We start from the raw sequence: 19,681 nt of genomic DNA, 5'->3' as shown, positions 1-19,681 counted from the left end.
GCCATAAAGCACCATAAAGCACCATATAGCCCCATAAAGCACCATAAAGCACTATATAGCGCCATAAAGCACCATAAAGCACCATATAGCCCCATAAAGCGCCATAAAGCACTATATAGCGCCATAAAGCACCATATAGCCCCATAAAGCACCATAAAGCACTATATAGCGCCATAAAGCACCATAAAGCAACATATAGCCCCATAAAGCACCATAAAGCACTATATAGCGCAATAAAGCACCATAAAGCACCATATAGCCCCATAAAGCACCATAAAGCACTATATAGCGCCATAAAGCACCATAAAGCACCATATAGCCCCATAAAGTGTCATAAAGCACTATATAGCCCCATAAAGCACCATATAGCCCCATAAAGCACCATAAAGCACCATAAAGCACTATATAGCACCATAAAGCACCATATAGCCCCATAAAGCACCTTAAAGCACTATATAGCGCCATAAAGCACCATATAGCGCCATAAAGCACCATAAAGCACTATATAGCGCCATAAAGCACCATAAAGCACCATATAGCCCCATAAAGCGCCATAAAGCACCATAAAGCACCATATAGCCCCATAAAGCGCCATAAAGCACCATAAAGCACCATATAGCCCCATAAAGCGCCATAAAGCACCATAAAGCACCATATAGCCCCATAAAGCGCCATAAAGCACCATATAGCACTATATAGCACCATATAGTACCATAAAGCACCATAAAGTACCATATAGTGCCATAAAGCGCCATAAAGCACCATATAGTACCATAAAGCACCATAAAGCACCATATAGTGCCATAAAGCACCATAAAGCACCATATAGCACCATAAAGCACCATAAAGCACCATATAGTGCCATAAAGCACCATATAGCCCCATAAAGCACCATAAAGCACCATATAGCACCATAAAGCACCATAAAGCACCATATAGCCCCATAAAGCACCATAAAGCACCATATAGCCCCATAAAGCACCATAAAGCACCATAAAGCACCATAAAGCGACCATATAGCCCCATAAAGCGCCATAAAGCACTATATAGCACCATAAAGCACCATATAGCCCCATAAAGCGCCATAAAGCACCATAAAGCACTATATAGCGCCATAAAGTACCATAAAGCACCATATAGCCCCATAAAGCGCCATAAAGCACCATATAGCCCCATAAAGCGCCATAAAGCACCATAAAGCACTATATAGCGCCATAAAGCACCATAAAGCACCATATAGCGCCATAAAGCACCATAAAGCGCCATAAAGCACCATAAAGCACCATATAGCCCCATAAAGCGCCATAAAGCACCATAAAGCACCATAAAGCACCATATAGCACTATATAGCGCCATAAAGCACCATAAAGCACCATATAGCCCCATAAAGCGCCATAAAGCACTATATAGCACCATAAAGCACCATATAGCCCCATAAAGCGCCATAAAGTACCATAAAGCACTATATAGCGCCATAAAGCACCATAAAGCACCATAAAGCACCATATAGCCCCATAAAGCGCCATAAAGCACCATATAGCCCCTTAAAGCACCATAAAGCACCATAAAGCACCATATAGCCCCATAAAGCGCCATAAAGCACCATATAGCCCCATAAAGCGCCATAAAGCACCATATAACACCATATAGCGCCATAAAGCGCCTTAAAGCACCATATAACACCATATAACACCATATAGCTCCATAAAGCGCCATACCATATAGCGCCATAGAGCGCCATAAAGCGCCATAAAGCACCATCACACCATATAGCCCCATAAAGCGCCATAAAGCACTATATAACACCATGTAGCACCATAAAGCACCATATAACACCATATAGCACCATATAGCACCATATAGCGCCATAAAGCCCCATAAAGCACCATAAAGCACCATATAGCGCCTTAAAGCACCATATAACACCATATAGCGCCATAAAGCGCCTTAAAGCACCATATAACACCATATAACACCTTATAGCTCCATAAAGCGCCATACCATATAGCCCCATAAAGCGCCATAAAGCACCATATCACACCATATAACACCATATAGCACCATATAGCACCATATAGCCCCATAAAGCACCATATAACACCATGTAGCACCATAAAGCACCATATAACACCATATAGCACCATATAGCACCATATAGCACCATATAGCCCCATAAAGCACCATATAGCACCATAAAGCGCCTTAAAGCACTACCGAGTTGGGTGGGTTTGGGTGGGGTTTGGTGGGGCGTGTGTGTTAAAGGCCCAGTGCCCTACTTTTGTGAAGAACATTTTCAAGGGGTGCTGCTGCACCATCAACACCCCTACATCCCACGGCGTTGCCTAAGTGTAACATATCATTACATTGCCTTTTGAAAACTACACATTTCCACAGCATTACTATTTTCAGCAGTTCCTTAAAAGGCCTGACCATGTTCCTACTTGTTTTTCTCATGGATGTACTGCTGCTTTTATGTTCTGTTCTTTGTCATGGCAACGTCATGGGCAGTAAAAGAAGCGTCGCCATGGAGACAGGGTTTTAAGGTGTCAGTGGGACATCAATGGGAGGATGCAAAGTAAAAACCTCAGGGTCAGCTAGCGAGAGAGTTACCACTACTGTTAGCATTAGCAAAGGGTCAAGCAACATCTGAGAAACACACAAACACACACACACACACACCCAAGTGAATGCATGCACACACAGTACACACGTGCAGAATCTTTCTTGTTCTGTGTCAGGCTTGCATAATAATACATCAATAGTCATCAACGAGATGACACACAATTGTCCTACACACATTATCCAAGATGGCCACAAACATTATTTTGTGATAGAGAGAGCGAGAGACACAGTTAGGTAGCTTCTCATCGGTAGAGTGCTGTTTCTCATACATTGGTTATTGTGAAAATTCTTCCATCCTACCCCCCCAACCCACAGATTGAATGTACATCACACCTCTAATCCTGAGAAATCTTGTCCCAAATCCTGTCTTTGAATTATTGAAGGGGAGTAGGGAGCATGCCAGCTTGACTGTGATTATCTCCTGATCAATACGCCTCGCCTCTTCTCCTATAACATCAAACGCCTCCGCGATCCACCCAAACAAACACAGAGGCCGCTACCGCTGGAAATGCACCGAGTATTGTTCTGGGTTGGTCACACACACACACACACACACACACACACACACACACACACACACACACACACACACACACACACACACACACACACACACACACACACACACACACGCACAGGCAAGCACACATGCACAGGCAAGCACACACGCACAGGCACGCACACACGCACAGGCAAGCACACACGCACAGTTAAGCACACACGCACACGCACCCATGCACAGGCACACACACACACACATGCACACAAACACACGCACACACACGCACACGCACGCACATGCACACACACACACACAGACCAGCATCCTACACATATTCATTCATTTTCAGCCCAGCCTGGCCCCACTCCTATGAGACCTCCACCTCAAGTGAGTTCTATTGATTTTCTTTTTCAATGACATGCTGAAAGGTAAATCAACATCAGCCACCTTCTACAACCAACAGAATAAATACCAACATATGCCTGTGACCGTGCTATTACTGATACAAGCCCAACGCCCTCACTCCCCAGCTCCCCAGCGCCACATCTCCACATCACCCCAGCTCCACATCTCCACATCTCCACATCACCCGAGCTCCACATCTCCACATCTCCCCAGCTCCACATCTCCACAGCTCCACATCTCCCCAGCTCCACATCTCCCCAGCTCCACATTTCTCCAGCTCCACAGCCCCACGCCCTCACCCCCCAGCTCCACATCTCCCCAGTTCCACAGCCCCACGCCCTCATCTCCCCAGCTCCACATCTCCCCAGTTCCACAGCCCCACGCCCTCATCTCCCCAGCTCCACATCTCCACATCTCCACATCTTCCCAGCTCCACCTGGCCCCAGCTCCACATCTCCCCTGCTCCACATCTACCCAGCTCCACATCTCCCCAGCTCCACAGCCCCATGCTCTCACTAGCTCCATATTTTCCCAGCGCCACAGCTCCACGCCCTCGCCCCCCAGCTCCACAGCTCCACGCCCTCGCAGCCCAGCTCCACATCTCCCCATCTCCACATCTCTCCTGCTCCACAGCCCCACACCCTCACCCCCAGCTCCACAGCACCACGCCCTCACCCCCAGCTCCACATCTCCCCAGTTCCACAGCCCCACGCCCTCACTCCCCAGCTCCACATCTCCCCAGTTCCACAGCGCCACGCCCTCACCCCCAGCTCCCCAGCTCCACAGCTCCACGCCCTCGCACCCCAGCTCCAAAACTCCCCAGCTCCACATAGCCCCAGCTCCACAGCCCCACGCCCTCACTCCCCAGCTCCACATCTCCCCAGTTCCACAGCCCCACGCCCTCACCCCCAGCTCCACATCTGCCCAGCTCCACAGCTCCACGCCCTCGCACCCCAGCTCCACATCTCCCCAGCTCCACATCTCCCCAGCTCCACATCTCCCCAGCTCCACCTGGCCCCAGCTCCACAGCCACCCAGCTCCACGCCGTCACTCCCCAGCTCCACAGCCCCACGCCCTCACTCCCCAGCTGCACAGCCCCATGCCCTCACCCCCAGCTCCACAACCCCCAGCTCCACAGCCCCACGCCCTCACCCCCAGCTCCTCAGCCCCCAGTTCCACAGCCCCACGCCCTCACTCCCCAGCTCCACATCTCCCCAGTTCCACAGCGCCACGCCCTCACTCCCCAGCTCCACATCTCCACATCTCCCCATCTCCCCAGCTCCCCATCTCCCCAGCTCCCCATCTCCCCAGCTCCACATCGCCCCAGCTCCACAGCTCCACGCCCTCGCTTCCCAGCTCCCCATCTCGCGAGCTCCACAGCCAACCAGCTCCACGCCGTCACTCCCCAGCTCCACATTTCTCCAGCTCCACAGCCCCACGCCCTCACCCCCAGCTCCACAACTCCACAGCCGCACGCCCTCACCCCCACCTCCACATCTCCCCAGGTCCACAGCCCCACGCCCTCATCTCCCCAGCTCCACATCTCCACATCTCCACATCTTCCCAGCTCCACCTGACCCCAGCTCCACATCTCCACAGCTTCACATCGCCCCAGCTCCACATCTCCCCAGCTCCACAGCCCCACGCCCTCACTCCCCAGCTCCACATCTCCCCAGTTCCACAGCACCACGCCCTCACTCCACATCACCCCAGCTCCACCTCGCCCCAGCTCCACATCTCCACAGCTCCCCATCTCCCCAGCTCCACATCTCCCCAGCTCTACAGCCCCACACTCTCACCCCCAAGCTCCCCATCTCCCCAGCTCCACAGCTCCACGCCCTCACTCCCCAGCTCCACAACTCCCCAGCTCCACAGCTCCACGCCCTCGCACCCCAGCTCCACAACTCCCCAGCTCCACAGCTCCACGCCCTCGCTCCCCAGCTCCACAACTCCCCAGCTCCACAGCCACCCTGCTCCACGCCGTCACTCCCCAGCTCCACATCTCTCCAGCTCCACAAGCCCACGCCCTCACCCCCCAGCTCCACATCTCCCCAGTTCCACAAGCCCACGCCCTCACCCTCCAGCTCCACATCTCCCCAGTTCCACAGCTCCCCATCTCCCCAGCTCCACATCTCCCCAGCTCCACAACTCCCCAGCTCCACAGCCAACCAGCTCCACGCCATCACTCCCCAGCTCCACATCTACCCAGCTCCACATCTCCCCAGCTTCACATCCCCCAGCTCCACATCTCCCCTGCTCCACAATTCCCCAGCTCCACATCTCCCCAGCTCCACAGCCCCATGCCCTCACTCCCCAGCTCCATATTTCCCAGCTCCACAGCTCCACGCCCTTGCCCCCAGCTCCACATCTCCACATCTCCACATCACCCCAGCTCCACCTCGCCCCAGCTCCACATCTCCACAGCTCCTCATCTCCCCAGCTCCCCATCTCCCCAGCTCCACAGCCCCACGCCCTCACCCCCAGCTCCACATCTCCCCAGTTCCACAGCACCACGCCCTCACTCCCCAGCTCCCCAGCTCCACCTCTCCCCAGCTCCACCTCTCCCCAGCTCCACAGCCCCACGCCCCTCACCCCCAGCTCCACATCTCCCCAGTTCCACAGCACCACGCCCTCACTCCCCAGCACCCCAGCTCCACCTCGCCCCATCTCCACCTCTCCCCAGCTCCCCATCTCTCCAGCTCCACATCTCCCCAGCTCCACAGCCCCACGCCCTCACCCCCAAGCTCCCCATCTCCCCAGCTCCACAGCTCCACAACTCCCCTGCTCCACAGCTCCACGCCCTCGCTCCCCAGCTCCACAACTCCCCAGCTCCACAGCCAGCCAGCTCCACGCCGTCACATCCCAGCTCTACATCTCTCCAGCTCCACAAGCCCACGTCCTCACCCCCAGCTCCACATCTCCCCAGCTCCACAGCCGCACGCCCTCACCCCCAGCTCCACAGCTCCCCAGTTTCACAGCCCCACGCCCTCACTCCCAAGCTCCATATCTCCCCAATTCCACAGCGCCACGCCCTCACTGCCCAGCTCCCCAGCTTCCCAGCTCCACATCTCTACATCTCCCCAGCTCCACCTCACCACAGCTCCACATCTCCACATCTCCCCATCTCCACATCTCCCCAGCTCCACATCTCCCCAGCTCCACAGCACCACGCCCTCACTCCCCAGCACCCCAGCTCCACCTCGCCCCATCTCCACATCACCCCAGCTCCCCATCTCTCCAGCTCCACATCTCCCCAGCTCCACAGCCCCACGCCCTCACCCCCAAGCTCCCCATCTCCCCAGCTCCACAGCTCCACATCTCCCCAGCTCCACAGCTCCCCACTCACAGCCCCACGCCCTCACCCCCTCCCCAGCTCCACATCACCCCAGCTCCACGCCGTCACTCCCCAGCTCCATCCCCCAGCTCCACAGCCCACACTCCACATCAGTTCCACAGCGCCACGCCCTCCCCCCAGCTCCACATCTCCCCAGCTCCACATCTCCCCAGCTCCCCATCTCCCCAGCTCCACAGCCCCACACCCCCCACCCCCCCCAGCTCCACATCTCCCCAGTTCCACAGCACCACGCCCTCACTCCCCAGCTCCCCAGCTCCCCAGCTCCACCCCAGCTCCACATCTCCACAGCTCCACCATCTCCCCAGCTCCCCATCTCCCCAGCTCCACAGCCCCACGCCCTCACCCCCAGCTCCACATCTCCCCAGCCCACTTCCCCCACAGCACCCACGCCCCCCAGCTCCACATCACTCCCCAGCTCCCATCTCTCCACAGCTCAGCCCACGCCCCCAGCTCCACAGCTCTCCCCAGCTCCACAGCCCCACGCCCTCACCCCCCATCTCCCAGCTCCCCATCTCATCCCCCAGCTCCACATCTCCCCACATCTCCAGCTCCACAGCCCCACGCCCTCACCCCCAGCTCCACATCTCCCCAGTTCCACAGCACCACGCCCACATCACTCCCCAGCACCCCAGCTCCACCTCGCCCCATCTCCACCTCTCCCCAGCTCCCCATCTCTCCAGCTCCACATCTCCCCAGCTCCACAGCCCCACGCCCTCACCCCCAAGCTCCCCATCTCCCCAGTTCCACAGCTCCACAACTCCCCAGCTCCACAGCTCCACAGCCAGCCAGCTCCACGCCGTCACACCCCAGCTCTACATCTCTCCAGCTCCACAAGCCCACGCCTCCCCACAGCCCCAGCTCCACCCTCCTCCCCATCTCCCCAGCTCCACAGCCGCACGCCCTCACCCCCAGCTCCACAGCTCCCCAGTTTCACAGCCCCACGCCCTCACTCCCAAGCTCCATATCTCCCCAGCTCCTCAGCACCACGCCCTCACTGCCCAGCTCCCCCCCAGCTTCCCAGCTCCACATCTCCACATCTCCCCAGCTCCACCTCACCACAGCTCCACATCTCCACATCTCCCCAGCTCCACATCTCCCCAGCTCCACATCTCCCCAGCTCCACATCTCCCCAGCTCCACAGCCCCATGCCCTCACCCCCAGCTCCACAGCTCCCCAGCTCCACAGCCAACCAGCTCCACGCCATCACATCCCAGCTCCACATCTCCACAGCTCCACATCTCCACAGCTTCACACCCCCAGCTCCACATCACCCCAGCTCCACAGCCACCCAGCTCCACGCTCGTCACTCCCCAGCTCCACATCTCTCCAGCTCCACAGCCCCACGCCCTCACTCCCCAGCTTCACATCCCCCAGTTCCACAGCGCCACGCCCTCACTCCCCAGTTCCCCAGCTCCACATCTCCACATCTCCACATCACCCCAGCTCCACGCCCTCGCTCCCCAGCTCTACATCTCTCCAGCTCCACAAGCCCACGCCTCACCCCCAGCTCCACATCTCCCCAGCTCCCCAGCCGCACGCCCTCACTCCCTAGCTCCACAGCCACCCAGCTCCACGCCGTCACTCCCCAGCTCCACATCTCTCCAGCTCCACAGCCCCACGCCCTCACTCCCCAGCTTCACATCCCCCAGCTCCACAGCCCCAGGCCCTCACCCCCAGCTCCACATCTCCCCAGTTCCACAGCGCCACGCCCTCACTCCCCAGCTCCCCAGCTCCACATCTCCACATCTCCACATCACCCCAGCTCCACCTCGCCCCAGCTCCACATCTCCACAGCTCCTCATCTCCCCAGCTCCCCATCTCCCCAGCTCCACAGCCCCACGCCCTCACCCCCCAGCTCCACATCTCCCCCAGTTCCACAGCTCCACCTCACCCCAGCTCCACATCCCACAGCTCCACCTCGCCCCAGCCTCCACATCTCCACAGCTCCACAGCTCCTCATCTCCCAGCTCCCCATCTCCCCAGCTCCACAGCCCCACGCCCTCACCCCCAGCTCCACATCTCCCCAGTTCCACAGCACCACGCCCTCACTCCCCAGCTCCACCTCGCCCCAGCTCCACCTCTCCCCAGCTCCACATCTCCACAGCTCCCCATCTCTCCAGCTCCACATCTCCCCAGCACCACAGCCCCACGCCCTCACCCCCAAGCTCCCCATCTCCCCAGCTCCACAACGCCCCAGCTCCACAGCTCCACGCCCTCGCTCCCCAGCTCCACAACTCCCCAGCTCCACAGCCACCCAGCTCCACGCCGTCACACCCCAGCTCTACATCTCTCCAGCTCCACAAGCCCACGCCCTCACCCCCAGCTCCACATCTCCCCAGCTCCCCAGCCGCACGCCCCTCACTCCCTAGCTCCACAGCTCCCCAGTTTCACAGCCCCACGCCCTCACTCCCAAGCTCCATATCTCCCCAGTTCCACAGCGCCACGCCCTCACTGCCCAGCTCCCCAGCTTCCCAGCTCCACATCTCCCCAGCTCCACCTCATCCCAGCTCCACATCTCCCCAGCTCCACATCTCCCCAGCTCCACATCGCCCCAGCTCCACGTCTCCCCAGCTCCACATCTCCCCAGCTCCACAGCCCCATGCCCTCACTCCCCAGCTCCACATCTCCCCAGCTCCACATCTCCACAGCTTCACATCCCCCAGCTCCACATCTCCCCTGCTCCCCATCTCTCCAGCTCCACATCTCCCCAGCTCCACAGCCCCACGCCTCACCCCCAGCTCCACATCTCCCCAGTTCCACAGCACCACGCCCTCACTCCCCAGCACCCCAGCTCCACCTCGCCCCATCTCCACCTCTCCCCAGCTCCCCATCTCTCCAGCTCCACATCTCCCCAGCTCCACAGCCCCACGCCCTCACCCCCAAGCTCCCCATCTCCCCAGTTCCACAGCTCCACAACTCCCCTGCTCCACAGCTCCACAGCCAGCCAGCTCCACGCCGTCACACCCCAGCTCTACATCTCTCCAGCTCCACAAGCCCACGCCCTCACCCCCCAGCTCCACATCTCCCCAGCTCCACAGCCGCACGCCCTCACCCCCCAGCTCCACAGCTCCCCAGTTTCACAGCCCCACGCCCTCACTCCCAAGCTCCATATCTCCCCAATTCCTCAGCACCACGCCCTCACTGCCCAGCTCCCCAGCTTCCCAGCTCCACATCTCCACATCTCCCCAGCTCCACCTCACCACAGCTCCACATCTCCACATCTCCCCAGCTCCACATCTCCCCAGCTCCACATCTCCCCAGCTCCACATCTCCCCAGCTCCACAGCCCCATGCCCTCACCCCCCAGCTCCACAGCTCCCCAGCTCCACAGCCAACCAGCTCCACGCCATCACATCCCAGCTCCACATCTCCACAGCTCCACATCTCCACAGCTTCACACCCCCCAGCTCCACATCACCCCAGCTCCACAGCCACCCAGCTCCACGCCGTCACTCCCCAGCTCCACATCTCTCCAGCTCCACAGCCCCACGCCCTCACTCCCCAGCTTCACATCCCCCCAGTTCCACAGCGCCACGCCCTCACTCCCCAGTTCCCCAGCTCCACATCTCCACATCTCCACATCACCCCAGCTCCACGCCCTCGCTCCCCAGCTCTACATCTCTCCAGCTCCACAAGCCCACGCCCTCACCCCCCAGCTCCACATCTCCCCAGCTCCCCAGCCGCACGCCCTCACTCCCTAGCTCCACAGCCACCCAGCTCCACGCCGTCACTCCCCAGCTCCACATCTCTCCAGCTCCACAGCCCCACGCCCTCACTCCCCAGCTTCACATCCCCCCAGCTCCACAGCCCCAGGCCCTCACCCCCAGCTCCACATCTCCCCAGTTCCACAGCGCCACGCCCTCACTCCCCAGCTCCCCAGCTCCACATCTCCACATCTCCACATCACCCCAGCTCCACCTCGCCCCAGCTCCACATCTCCACAGCTCCTCATCTCCCCAGCTCCCCATCTCCCCAGCTCCACAGCCCCACGCCCTCACCCCCAGCTCCACATCTCCCCAGTTCCACAGCACCACGCCCTCACTCCCCAGCTCCACCTCACCCCAGCTCCACCTCGCCCCAGCTCCACATCTCCACAGCTCCTCATCTCCCCAGCTCCCCATCTCCCCAGCTCCACAGCCCCACGCCCTCACCCCCCAGCTCCACATCTCCCCAGTTCCACAGCACCACGCCCTCACTCCCCAGCTCCACCTCGCCCCAGCTCCACCTCTCCCCAGCTCCACATCTCCACAGCTCCCCATCTCTCCAGCTCCACATCTCCCCAGCACCACAGCCCCACGCCCTCACCCCCAAGCTCCCCATCTCCCCAGCTCCACAACGCCCCAGCTCCACAGCTCCACGCCCTCGCTCCCCAGCTCCACAACTCCCCAGCTCCACAGCCACCCAGCTCCACGCCGTCACACCCCAGCTCTACATCTCTCCAGCTCCACAAGCCCACGCCCTCACCCCCCAGCTCCACATCTCCCCAGCTCCCCAGCCGCACGCCCTCACTCCCTAGCTCCACAGCTCCCCAGTTTCACAGCCCCACGCCCTCACTCCCAAGCTCCATATCTCCCCAGTTCCACAGCGCCACGCCCTCACTGCCCAGCTCCCCAGCTTCCCAGCTCCACATCTCCCCAGCTCCACCTCATCCCAGCTCCACATCTCCCCAGCTCCACATCTCCCCAGCTCCACATCGCCCCAGCTCCACATCTCCCCAGCTCCACATCTCCCCAGCTCCACAGCCCCATGCCCTCACTCCCCAGCTCCACATCTCCCCAGCTCCACATCTCCACAGCTTCACATCCCCCCAGCTCCACATCTCCCCTGCTCCCCATCTCTCCAGCTCCACATCTCCCCAGCTCCACAGCCCCACGCCCTCACCCCCCAGCTCCACATCTCCCCAGTTCCACAGCACCACGCCCTCACTCCCCAGCACCCCAGCTCCACCTCGCCCCATCTCCACCTCTCCCCAGCTCCCCATCTCTCCAGCTCCACATCTCCCCAGCTCCACAGCCCCACGCCCTCACCCCCAAGCTCCCCATCTCCCCAGTTCCACAGCTCCACAACTCCCCTGCTCCACAGCTCCACGCCCTCGCTCCCCAGCTCCACAACTCCCCAGCTCCACAGCCAGCCAGCTCCACGCCGTCACACCCCAGCTCTACATCTCTCCAGCTCCACAAGCCCACGCCCTCACCCCCAGCTCCACATCTCCCCAGCTCCACAGCCGCACGCCCTCACCCCCAGCTCCACAGCTCCCCAGTTTCACAGCCCCACGCCCTCACTCCCAAGCTCCATATCTCCCCAATTCCACAGCGCCACGCCCTCACTGCCCAGCTCCACGCCGTCACTCCCCAGCTCCACATCTCTCCAGCTCCACAGCCCCACGCCCTCACTCCCCAGCTTCACATCCCCCAGCTCCACAGCCCCACGCCCTCACCCCCAGCTCCACATCTCCCCAGTTCCACAGCGCCACGCCCTCACTCCCCAGTTCCCCAGCTCCACATCTCCACATCTCCACATCACCCCAGCTCCACCTCGCCCCAGCTCCACATCTCCACAGCTCCTCATCTACCCAGCTCCCCATCTCCCCAGCTCCACAGCCCCACGCCCTCACCCCCAGCTCCACATCTCCCCAGTTCCACAGCACCACGCCCTCACTCCCCAGCGCCCCAGCTCCACCTCGCCCCAGCTCCACCTCTCCCCAGCTCCACATCTCCACAGCTCCCCATCTCTCCAGCTCCACATCTCCCCAGCACCACAGCCCCACGCCCTCACCCCCAAGCTCCCCATCTCCCCAGCTCCACAACGCCCCAGCTCCACAGCTCCACGCCCTCGCTCCCCAGCTCCACAACTCCCCAGCTCCACAGCCACCCAGCTCCACGCCGTCACACCCCAGCTCTACATCTCTCCAGCTCCACAAGCCCACGCCCTCACCCCCCAGCTCCACATCTCCCCAGCTCCCCAGCCGCACGCCCTCACTCCCTAGCTCCACAGCTCCCCAGTTTCACAGCCCCACGCCCTCACTCCCAAGCTCCATATCTCCCCAGTTCCACAGCGCCACGCCCTCACTGCCCAGCTCCCCAGCTTCCCAGCTCCACATCTCCCCAGCTCCACCTCATCCCAGCTCCACTCTCCCCAGCTCCACATCTCCCCAGCTCCACATCGCCCCAGCTCCACATCTCCCCAGCTCCACAGCCCCATGCCCTCACTCCCCAGCTCCACATCTCCCCAGCTCCACATCTCCACAGCTTCACATCCCCCAGCTCCACATCTCCCTGCTCCACATCTCCCCAGCTCCACATCTCCCCAGCTCCACAGCCCCATGCCCTCACTCCCCAGCTCCATATTTCCCAGCTCCACAGCTCCACGCCCTCACCCCCAGCTCCACATCCCCCAGCTCCACAGCCCCACGCCCTCACCCCCAGCTCCACATCTCCCCAGTTCCACAGCGCCACGTCCTCACTCCCCAGCTCCCCAGCTCCACATCACCCCAGCTCCACCTCGCCCCAGCTCCCCATCTCCCCAGCTCCCCATCACCCCAGCTCCCCATCTCCCCAGCTCCACAGCCCCACGCCCTCACCCCCAGCTCCACATCTCCCCAGTTCCACAGCACCACGCCCTCACTCCCCATTTCCACATCTGCACATCACCCCAGCTCCACCTCGCCTCAGCTCCAGATCCCCACAGCTCCCCAGCTCCACATCTCCCCAGCTCTACAGCCCCACGCCCTCACCCCCAAGCTCCCCATCTCCCCAGCTCCACAGCTCCACGCCCTCGCCCCCAGCTCCACAACTCCCCAGCTCCACAGCTTCACGCCCTAGCTCCCCAGCTCCACAACTCCCCAGCTCCACAGCCACCCAGCTCCACGCCGTCACGCCCAGCTCCACATCTCTCCAGCTCCACAAGCCCACGCCCTCACCCCCAGCTCCACAACTCCCCAGCTCCACAGCCCCACGCCCTCACCCCCACCTCCACATCTCCCCAGTTCCACAGCCCCACGCCCTCATCTCCCCAGCTCCACATCTCCCCAGTTCCACAGCCCCACGCCCTCACTCCCCAGCTCCACATCTCCACATCTCCACAGCCCCACGCCCTCACTCCCCAGCTCCCCAATACCCCAGCTCCACAGCCCCACGCCCTCACTCCCCAGGTCCACAGCTCCCCAGCTCCACAGCTCCACAGCTCCACGCCCTCGCTCCCCAGGTCCACATCTCCACATCTCCACAGCCCCACGCCCTCACTCCCCATCTCCCCAGCGCCCCAGCTCCACAGCCCCAAGCCCTCACTCCCCAGTTCCACATCTTCCCAGCTCCACAGCTTCACGCCGTCACTCCCCAGCTCCATGCCCTCACTCCCCAGCTCCACATCTCCCCAGCTCCACATCCCCACGCCCTCAACCCCAGCTCCACATCTCCCCAGCTCCACAGCCCCACTCCCTCACTCCCCAGCTCCACATCTCCACATCTCCCCAGTTCCACAGCCCCACGCCCTCACTCCCCAGCTCCACATCTCCACAGCCCCAGCTCCACAGCCCCACGCCCTCATCTCCCCAGCTCCACATCTCCCCAGTTCCACAGCCCCACACCTCGCTCCCCATCTCCCCATCTCCCCAGTTCCCCAGCTCCCCATATCCACAGCTCCCCATCTCCCAATCTCCACAGCTCCCCATCTCCCCATCTTCACAGCTCCAAAGCTCACCAGCTCCCAATTTCCCCATTCCCCCAGCTCCCCATCTCCCCAGCTCCCCAGATCCCCAGCTCCCCATCTCCACAGCTACCCATCTCCACAGCTCCCCATCTCCTCATCTCCCCAGCTCCACAGCTCCCCATCTCCTCATCTCCCCAGCTCCACAGCTCCACAGCTCCCCATCTCCACAGCTCCCCATCTCCCCATCTCCACAGCTCCACAGGTGTCCAGCTCCACAGCTCCACAGCTCCCCATCTCCCCAGCTCCACAGCTCCCCATCTCCCCATCTCCCCAGCACCCCATCTCCCAAGCTCCACAGCTCCACAGTTCCCAAGCTCCACAGCTCCACAGCTCCACAGCTCCCCATCTCCACAGCTCCCCATCTCCCCAGCTCCACAGCTCCCCATCTCCACAGCTCCCCATTTCCACAGCTTCACAGCTTCACAGCTCCCCATCTCCCCAGCTCCACAGCTCCCAATTCCTACAGCTTCACAGCTCCACAGCTCCCCATCTCCACAGCTCCCCATCTCCACAGCTCCCCATTTCCACAGCTCCACAGCTCCCCAGCTCCACAGAGAAGGTGATGATTGCGGGAGCTAGCGGTGGAACTGTTATTTGTCAGATGGAATTGAATTGACAGTTTGCCACCAGTCCCGTCTGACTGTTGTGAAGGACTTCTTCACTTCTCTTTTCTCCAGGCCTCAGAGGCACACGGGCCTGCCCAGAAAATTACAATGGGGAATCTAAATTTGAATTACAAATTCTACGAGCCAACCTGGGCACCAAATCTGAAATACTGTAAAGAAAAAACTTTTATACAGCTCTTTCTTGTTCACAGTTCATTTACAAATTCTATACATGTTATTCTTGCACATTACATCATTACTTCAATCACCTCTGCATGTATGCTATACACTGTGTATATCATATATGACCAGTCCTGTAAGTATTGAGCGGACGAAACAGACCTTTCAGATTGTGTCTTGCATCTACAATATCTCACTAATTGTCTGCTGCTGGGACATATTTGAATGGGGCCAGAAGATGGCAGTCTACTCAATTCAATTCAATTCAAGGGCCTTTATTGGCATGGGAAACATGTGTTAACATTGCCAAAGCAAGTGAGGTAGATAATATACAAAAGTGAAATAAACAATAAAAAATGTACAGTAAACATTACACATAGAGACGTTTCAAAACAATAAAGACATTACAAATGTCATATTATATACTGTATATATATATATATATATATACAGTGTTGTAACAATGTACAAATGGTTAAAGTACACAAGGGAAAAAAAATAAGCATAAATATGGGTTGTATATACAATGGTGTTTGTTCTTCACTGGTTGCCCTTTTCTTGTGGCAACAGGTCACACATCTTGCTGCTGTGATGGCACACTGTGGAATTTCACCCAGTAGATATGGGAGTTTATCAAAATTGGGTTTGTTTTCGAATTCTTTGTGGATCTGTGTAATCTGAGGGAAATATGTCTCTCTAATATGGTCATACATTGGGAAGGAGGTTAGGAAGTGCAGCTCAGTTTCCACCTCATTTTGTGGGCAGTGTGTACATAGCCTGTCTTCTCTTGAGAGCCAACTCTGCCTACGGCGGCCTTTCTCAATAGCAAGGCAATGCTCACTGAGTCTGTACATAGTCAAAGCTTTCCTTAAGTTTGGGTCAGTCACAGTGGTCAGGTATTCTGCCACTGTGTACTCTCTGTTTAACCTGTTGCCTCTACTTGGGACGCTTGCGTCCCAACTAGAGCTCTGGAAATGCAAATGCGCTACGCTAAATGCTAATAGTATTAGTTAAAACTCAAAAGTTCATTAAAATACACATGCAGGGTATCAAATTAAAGCTACACTCGTTGTGAATCCAGGCAACAAGTCCGATTTTTAAAATGATTTTCGGCGACAGCATGAGAAGCTATTATCTGATAGCATGCACCAATACACTACAACAGAAAAGCACAGCAGGGGACGTAAACAAAATAATTAGCATTTCGGCGTTACACAAACCGCACAATAAAATAGAAAACAGTCATTACCTTTCACCATCTTCTTTGTTGGCACTCCTAGATGTCCCATAAACACTATTGGGTCTTTATTTCAATTAAATCGGGCCATATAAAGCCAAGATATCGTTATATGTAGACTGTGTGATAAACGAAAAAAACAGCGATTTCACAACGTAACGTCATTTTTTAAAATTCAAAAAGTAGACGATAAACTTTCACAAAACACTTCGAAATACGTTTGTAATGCTACTTTAGGTATTAGTAAACGTTAATAAGCGATAAAAATCATCCGTAGGCGATGTAAATATCATTAGCTGTCGTCTTGGAAAAAATTTCTGGGCGGAGACCGGAGGTAAGCGGTGCCCCTCTTTCGGTTCAACCAAGAATCAAAGATGATTAAATTCACAAGACTCTAGACAACATGGGGATGCTGTGGGAGTTGAATGCTCGGTCTTATCTAATTCGGCTCACTGTTAACAATTGCTGGAAGTGGCGCAAGGATATTTATTTCCATTTTCTGTGATCAGGTTTTCCTGCGCTTTCCGATGTAACGCACGTTATGTAATAGCCACAGTCGTGATTTAACCAGTTTTAAAAACGTCCGAGGGTTTCCTATCCACACATTCTAACCATATGAACGTACTATATTCCTGGCATGAGTAGCAGGGCGCTGAAATGTTGCGCGATTTTTAACAAAATGTTCAAAAAAGTAGAGGGTCGACTGAAGAGGTTAAGGCCAAATAGCATTCTAGTTTGCTCAGTTTTTTTGTTAATTCTTTCCAATGTGTCAAGTAATTATCTTTTTGTTTTCTCATGATTTGGTTGGGTCTAATTGTGCTGTTGTCCTGGGGCTCTGTGGGGGTGTGTTTGTGTTTGTGAACAGAGCCCCAGGACCAGCTTGCTTAGGGGACTCTTCTCCAGGTTCATCTCTCTGTAGGTGATGGCTTTGTTATGGAAGGTTTGGGAATCGCTTCCTTTTAGGTGGTTGTAGAATTTAACGGCTCTTTTCTGGATTTTGATCATTAGTGGGTATCGGCCTAATTCTGCTCTGCATGCATTATTTGGTGTTCTATGTTGCACACGGAGGATATTTTTGCAGAATTCTGCTCTCTCTCTCTCTCTCTCTCTCTCTCTCTCTCTCTCTCTCTCTCTATTACAGTTCTAGCATTCGGAATGCAGATGCCCTGATTGTAAGGATTTACTCATCTCAGGACGGCCACATGTTCCAGCGGCTTGATTGAGTTTATCCCTATTGATAGAGATCAGTAGCCTGGAGACCTGACTACAGTACGGTAGTAACCTCTGGAACCGCTACATGATTGAAAGTGCTTTTCTCCTCTGATGGCTGTTTTGATCCTGCCGCTACGACATTCACCCTGGGGATAGAGGAGAGACAGGGGAGAATGGAGGAGAGGAGAAGAGAGGAGAGACAGGGAATAATAGAGGAGAGGAGAGACAGGGAGGAATAGAGGAGAGGAGAGAGGAGAGACAGGGGGAATGGAGGAGAGGAGAAGAGAGGAGAGACAGGGGGAATGGAGGAGAGGAGAGAGGGGGAATGGAGGAGAGGAGAAGAGAGGAGAGACGGGGAATAATAGAGGAGAGGAGAGAGGAGAGACAGGGAGGAATAGAGGAGAGGAGAGAGGAGAGACAGGGGGAATGGAGGAGAGGAGAAGAGAGGAGAGACAGGGGGAATGGAGGAGAGGAGAAGAGAGGAGAGACAGGGAAGAATAGAGGAGAGGAGAGAGGAGAGACAGGGAGGAATAGAGGAGAGGAGAGAGGAGAGACAGGGGAATGGAGGAGAGGAGAAGAGAGGAGAGACAGGGAAGAATAGAGGAGGAGGAGGAGAGGAGAATAGACAGGGAGGAATAGAGGAGAGGAGAGAGGGAGAGACAGGGGGAATGGAGGAGAGGAGAAGAGAGGAGAGACAGGGGAGGGGGAATGGAGGAGAGAGAGAAGAGAGGAGAGACAGGGAAGAATGGAGGAGAGGAGAAGAGAGGAGAGACAGGGGGAATGGAGGAGAGGAGAAGAGAGGAGAGACAGGGACGAATAGAGGAGAGAAGAGAGGATAGACAGGGAGGAATAGAGGAGAGGAGAGAGGAGAGACAGGGGGAATGGAGGAGAGGAGAAGAGAGGAGAGACAGGGGGAATGGAGGAGAGGAGAGAGGAGAGACAGGGAAGAATGGCGGAGAGGAGAAGAGAGGAGAGACAGGGGGAATGGAGGAGAGGAGAGAGGAGAGACAGGGAAGAATGAAGGAGAGGAGAAGAGAGGAGAGACAGGGGGAATGGAGGAGAGGAGAGAGGAGAGACAGGGGGAATTGAGGAGAGGAAAGACAGGGGGAATAGAGGAGAGAGGAGAGACAGGGAGGAATAGAGGAGAGGAGAGAGGAGAGACAGGGGGATGGAGGAGAGGAGAAGAGAGGAGAGACAGGGGGAATGGAGGAGAGGAGAGAGGAGAGACAGGGAAGAATAGAGGAGAGGAGAGAGGAGAGATGGAGGAATAGAGGAGAGGAGAGAGGAGAGACAGGGAGGAATAGAGGAGAGGAGAGAGGAGAGACAGGGGGAATGGAGGAGAGGAGAAGAGAGGAGAGACAGGGGGAATGGAGGAGAGGAGAGAGGAGAGACAGGGAAGAATAAAGGAGAGGAGAGAGGAGAGACAGGGGGAATGGAGGAGAGAGGAGAGAGGAGAGACAGGGAGGAATAGAGGAGAGGAGAAGAGAGGAGAGACAGGGAGGAATAGAGGAGAGGAGAGAGGAGAGACAGGGGGAATGGAGGAGAGGGTTACTACTGTAACCCTTTGGTGTGGAGCGGTTGGGGTTGAGCTTTACTTCTACTGTAACTCCTGTAACTTTTTATTGGTATGAACACTGAAATGTTGGTTCATTTGAATTATGCACGCTATGTCTACGATGCCAATGTAGAACAAGATATCCTGTAAATGTAGAGAATAAAACACAATTATAGTTAACTAAGTAAGATCAAATGAAACACAGAAATCTAGTGTACGGCCACCTGGTAACCCACAGCAGGCTGGCGTGTGTAGTCCTCTGTCCTACCATCCCTATCCCCATAGCCTGAACCCTGAGAGGG

The 19,681-nt window shown here is 57.0% G+C and overlaps 1 protein-coding gene across 1 annotated transcript; it reads left to right on the top strand.

Moving 5' to 3' along the window:
* The first annotated feature begins 3,602 nt into the window (after positions 1–3,602).
* On the top strand, positions 3,603–15,371 carry LOC135563694 (mucin-2-like). The gene is made up of 3 exons (XM_065006790.1): positions 3,603–9,445; positions 9,580–15,149; positions 15,268–15,371. Exons 1-3 carry the CDS (start codon positions 3,603–3,605, stop codon positions 15,369–15,371), a joined length of 11,517 nt encoding a protein of 3,838 aa, XP_064862862.1.
* Positions 15,372–19,681: the final 4,310 nt, after the last annotated feature.

Source organism: Oncorhynchus nerka, linkage group LG22 (genome assembly GCF_034236695.1).
Source record: "Oncorhynchus nerka isolate Pitt River linkage group LG22, Oner_Uvic_2.0, whole genome shotgun sequence".
NCBI lineage: Eukaryota > Metazoa > Chordata > Actinopteri > Salmoniformes > Salmonidae > Oncorhynchus > Oncorhynchus nerka.
The sequence above is the reverse complement of the archived record's forward strand: the minus strand, read 5'-3'. Positions and strand labels throughout refer to the sequence as shown.